This window comes from the organism of the source record quoted next, unplaced genomic scaffold, assembly GCF_019419815.1.
Source record: "Pyrus x bretschneideri cultivar Hongxiangsu unplaced genomic scaffold, Pyrus_bretschneideri_v1 Contig13, whole genome shotgun sequence".
Lineage (NCBI taxonomy): Eukaryota > Viridiplantae > Streptophyta > Magnoliopsida > Rosales > Rosaceae > Pyrus > Pyrus x bretschneideri.
In genome coordinates this window covers 1,563,522-1,568,152 of record NW_025999424.1, presented here as the reverse complement: position 1 = coordinate 1,568,152, position 4,631 = coordinate 1,563,522, and the positions used below count along the sequence as shown (strand labels likewise).

The following is a 4,631-nucleotide window of genomic DNA, read 5'->3' as shown; positions in this document are numbered from 1 at the left end:
CTTTGGTACGTTAAGTGTCATAACAAAATTCATTGAATTTTTTTTTTTTTTTAAGTTTCTAATTAATTGTATTATGGTTTAGTGTACCAAACCATGCTCCTTGTACACTGAATTTTTTTTTTTTCCCCAAAATTAGGAAGAGATTTTTAAGTGTGCTAATACAGAGTGGTATATCATATGTCATTATACAAGTGAAAGAACAATTGAAAAATAAAACTTCCTCTATTTACGTAAAAACATATGGCATATCAGCTCATGTCGTAAGAATACTAAAATTTTCTCAAAATTAGGAGGTTCTTATGGATAATCTAAGAAAATCCCACTAAAAAGTATCACATAAAACCTTATTAAAACTTTCATTTATTTAAATTAAACAAAAGTATACCCCACATCGACATCACTCGGTTGATTTAGTTAATTTCTGTTTGAAATGGCGAAGAAGAACTTTAATATATTATATAAAAAATTATTAAATATTCAAACCAAAACTTGGACACTTGCCATTTCAATGGGAGCCATTGAGACCGACCAACTTGGCACTGCCTATAAATCAACCCTAAATATTCACTCAGCCATACACCATCACTAAAGTAGCAAGTTTTGGATTTTCCTTCACAAACAAACAATTGATCACAGATTCTTTCCAATATCTTTCTCTGATTCTCCGCCTTCAAAAACCCTAATCCATTTCTCTATATAAACCTCACTCTTCTATCCATCTCACACTAAAACCTAAGCCTAAGATCGATCTCGTCACAAATATATATCGTTCTCGCCCTGTTTCGTAGTTATACGTTCTTCAATGGCTCCAAACTTGAGCAAAGTGATATCCGACGTCAATGGCTCTATGCCGACGTCTTGTTCGTTTAAGCTGGAAAAGTCCAATTTCATGGCAAATGGCCACGTCATCCTCTCCGACGTACCCGAAAACATCACTGTGACTCCATCCCTCTCCACCGCCGATGGTTGCTTCGTGGGATTCAATGCTCTCGAGGCAAGCAGCCGCCATGTTGTCCCCGTCGGCCAACTGAAGGACATCCGGTTCATGAGCATTTTCCGGTTCAAGGTCTGGTGGACCACCCACTGGGTCGGATCCAAAGGCCGAGACCTCGAGAACGAGACTCAGATCGTTGTTCTTGAGAGCTCGGACTCCGGGAGGCCCTTCGTCGTGCTCCTCCCCATCCTAGAAGGATCTTTCCGCGCTTCCATCCAGCCCGGAAACGAGGACTTTCTCGACATATGCGTCGAGAGCGGCTCCACCAAGGAAACCGCCAGCACCTTCCAGAGCGTGCTTTATCTACACGCCGGTGACGATCCGTTTACTCTTGTCAAAGATGCCGTCAAAGCCGCAAGGGATCATCTGGGAACTTTCAAGCTTCTCGAGGAGAAGACCCCACCTGGCATCGTGGACAAATTCGGCTGGTGCACTTGGGACGCTTTCTATCTTACCGTGCACCCTCACGGCGTCATTGACGGCGTGAGGAAGCTCGTGGAAGGCGGGTGCCCTCCCGGCCTCGTCTTGCTCGACGACGGGTGGCAGTCCATCGCCCACGACTCTGACCCCATCACCCAAGAAGGGATTAATCAGACGGTCGCTGGCGAGCAAATGCCCTGCAGGCTCCTGAAGTTTCAAGAAAATTACAAGTTCAGGGACTATGTGAGCCCCAACAGGGGTGAATCTAGTAAAGGCATGGGTGCCTTTATCAAAGACCTCAAAGAGGAGTTCAAGAGCGTTGATTATGTGTACGTGTGGCACGCGCTTTGTGGGTACTGGGGTGGCATCCGCCCCCATGTACCCGGCTTACCTGAGGCAGTGGTGGTGGAGCCCAAATTGTCCCCAGGTTTACAGAAGACGATGAAAGATCTGGCCGTTGATAAGATCGTGGCCACCGGAATTGGCCTGGTCCCACCAGAAATAGTTGATCAGATGTACGAGGGGCTCCACTCGCACTTGAATTCTGTCGGGATCGACGGTGTAAAAGTTGACGTTATCCATGTAAGTTGTTTGTTTTTTCTAGTTTTTAATTTTTTGTGACTTTTATTGCTAGCTAGATTTTGGTCGTTGTTGTTTCATCGTCACGTAAAATCTGCTAGGTGTCATAATATCTGGGTACAATCTTATTTAATTCTCCTGTATTTTTTTCTTTATGAATAACTATTTGCTTGTTTTTTTAGTTAGTTTGGAACACTGGCATACACGTCTTATAAAAAATAATTTCTTCACTTATATAATATAGTAAAACATATCATTTTATATTTCGAATATGTTGAAAAATCTCTCGTCTTTATCAGGATTTTGGTTTAATCTTTTACTTTGGGAAATGATGGTGTGAGTATTTTAATTTGGTTAGTTTGACTTGTTGGTGGCACGTTCTATCTACTTTTCCATTTTTCTTGTCATAAGAAATTTTCCTTATCTGCGTATTAATTTTGCCTATTAACTAATATAGATGACTGATAATGTTAGTGTAAAACACTAAAAAACAACTTGACTGGCGTGTTTTTTTTTTTTTTTTTTTTTTAAATTGATGTCTTCCAGGTTCTCGGGATGAAATGAAATGAAGCTTATTTCTAAAGAACCCTATTACATATACACGTTTTCAGACTTTGATTCCAAATTATTTTTTTATTTAACTCTTGTATAGTGTTTTGATAAGTTTTATTTATTTATTTTTTAATACGAAAAGAAGCTTATTTCTGAAGAATCCTATTAGTTGCACAAGTTTTTAGTCTCTAATTGTAATTTATTTTGTATTTGTATTTGCGTTGTAAATAGTTGTTGGAGATGCTTTGTGAGAACTATGGTGGGCGTGTGAAGCTAGCAAAAGCATACTTCGATGCCCTAACATCCTCAGTGAGGAAGCACTTCAATGGCAATGGCGTCATTGCAAGCATGGAGCACTGCAACGACTTCATGTTCCTTGGAACAGAAGCAATCACTCTTGGCCGTGTCGGTACGTCTTCTCGTAATTTAATTAATTTAATTACATGTATTATCTTATAATAGTTGATCAATTCCTTTGCGTGTTAATTTAGGTGATGACTTCTGGTGCGCGGATCCATCTGGAGACCCAAACGGTACGTTTTGGCTCCAAGGGTGCCACATGGTGCACTGCGCCTACAATAGCTTGTGGATGGGGAATTTCATACACCCCGACTGGGACATGTTCCAGTCGACCCACCCTTGCGCCGCCTTCCATGCCGCCTCTAGGGCCATCTCCGGCGGTCCTATTTATGTGAGCGACGCCGTTGGAAAGCACAACTTTGACTTGCTCAAGACCCTGGTGCTGCCTGATGGCTCTATTCTCCGGTGCGAGTACTATGCCCTCCCTACTCGTGATCGTCTCTTTGAGGACCCTCTTCATGACGGTAACACCATGCTCAAAATATGGAACCTCAACAAGGTAACCCTAAGAAACCTATATCTTCTTAATTATGTAGAAAACGTTATTCGTTAAATGTTTATGTTGTTAAACTATGAATTTGAAAAATTAATATTCTCTATAGACATAACTCGTCAAATTCATAGTTTGAAAAGAAAAATACGACAAAAGAACATTACTATTTTTGCTAGTTTATCGATATTCTAGACTAGTCACGCACTGACCTAATAGTCCTTTTGATACGTATGTAACAGTACACTGGCGTTCTAGGGGCATTCAACTGCCAAGGAGGAGGGTGGAGCCGGGAGACCCGTCGCAACCAATGTTTTGCTGAATTCTCCCACCGGCTGACCACCAAGTTCAACCCCAAAGATATCGAGTGGAAGAGCGGCAAGAATCCGATCTCCGTCGAAGGAGTCCAGGCCTTTGCCATGTACTACCATCAGGCCAAGAAGCTAGTCCTATCCAAGCCAAACGAGGATGCAGAACTCTCACTTGACCCCTTCAACTTTGAGCTCATTTTTGTGTCCCCAGTGACTGTTTTATCCGCTAGCAAAAACGTCCAGTTTGCCCCCATTGGCTTAGTCAACATGCTCAACACCGGCGGTGCCATCCAGTCATTCAACGAGGAGGGGAATTCCGTCCAAATTGGGGTCAGAGGCGCTGGAGAGCTGAGAGTATTTGCGTCTGAGAAGCCAACAAGTTGCAGAATTGGTGGAAACGACGTCGCCTTCGAATACAAGCAACAAATGGTCGTAATCCATGTGCCATGGCCTGCTTCTTCCAACTTGTCTAATGTGGAGTACATATTTTAATTAATCTAGATTAAACCTTGATTATTTATGTTATCGAGTCTTCTTCGAATTTGGAACTATAATTAAGACCAGTGACTTGGTATATTTTGAGCAAGCATTTGCTAATTAACGACTGTTTACAATAATTTCAGATAATACAATACTTTTTCTTGTCATTCTTTGGGTAATCTTCGTTGCCACAAACACTTTTGATTTGATAAAATTCAAGGTATGTCGAAAGTGAAAGTGAATATATGAAGAGATTAGTGATGAAGAAAACCTATTGCTCCTAAATATTCCGTTATGTGGGGAGTGGAAGAGACAAGTTTTTAAATGGATAATCTTGCTTTAAACAAAATGGATGAGGATCCTCTCCAGATCCTCCTTATGGGGATCATATATATCTAGCCGTTCATCGTTTATCGTACGGCTAGTTTTCTTTAATTACTATTTG

At 41.3% G+C, this 4,631-nt stretch overlaps 1 protein-coding gene across 1 annotated transcript; it reads left to right on the top strand.

Annotated features, from left to right (window-relative positions):
• Window positions 1-503: 503 nt before the first annotated feature.
• On the top strand, window positions 504-4,353 carry LOC103965859 (probable galactinol--sucrose galactosyltransferase 5). Its single transcript, XM_048578875.1, has 4 exons — window positions 504-1,996; window positions 2,777-2,954; window positions 3,037-3,404; window positions 3,638-4,353. Exons 1-4 carry the CDS (start codon window positions 803-805, stop codon window positions 4,196-4,198), a joined length of 2,301 nt encoding a protein of 766 aa, XP_048434832.1. The 5' UTR covers window positions 504-802; the 3' UTR covers window positions 4,199-4,353.
• Window positions 4,354-4,631: the final 278 nt, after the last annotated feature.

Coding starts and splice junctions, on each gene's coding strand:
- LOC103965859 (XM_048578875.1), top strand. CDS start 803: ATGGCTCCAAACTTGAGCAAAGTGATATCCGACGTCAATGGCTCTATG. Junction 1,997..2,776: donor TAAAAGTTGACGTTATCCAT/GTAAGTTGTTTG, acceptor CGTTGTAAATAG/TTGTTGGAGATGCTTTGTGA. Junction 3,405..3,637: donor AAATATGGAACCTCAACAAG/GTAACCCTAAGA, acceptor CGTATGTAACAG/TACACTGGCGTTCTAGGGGC.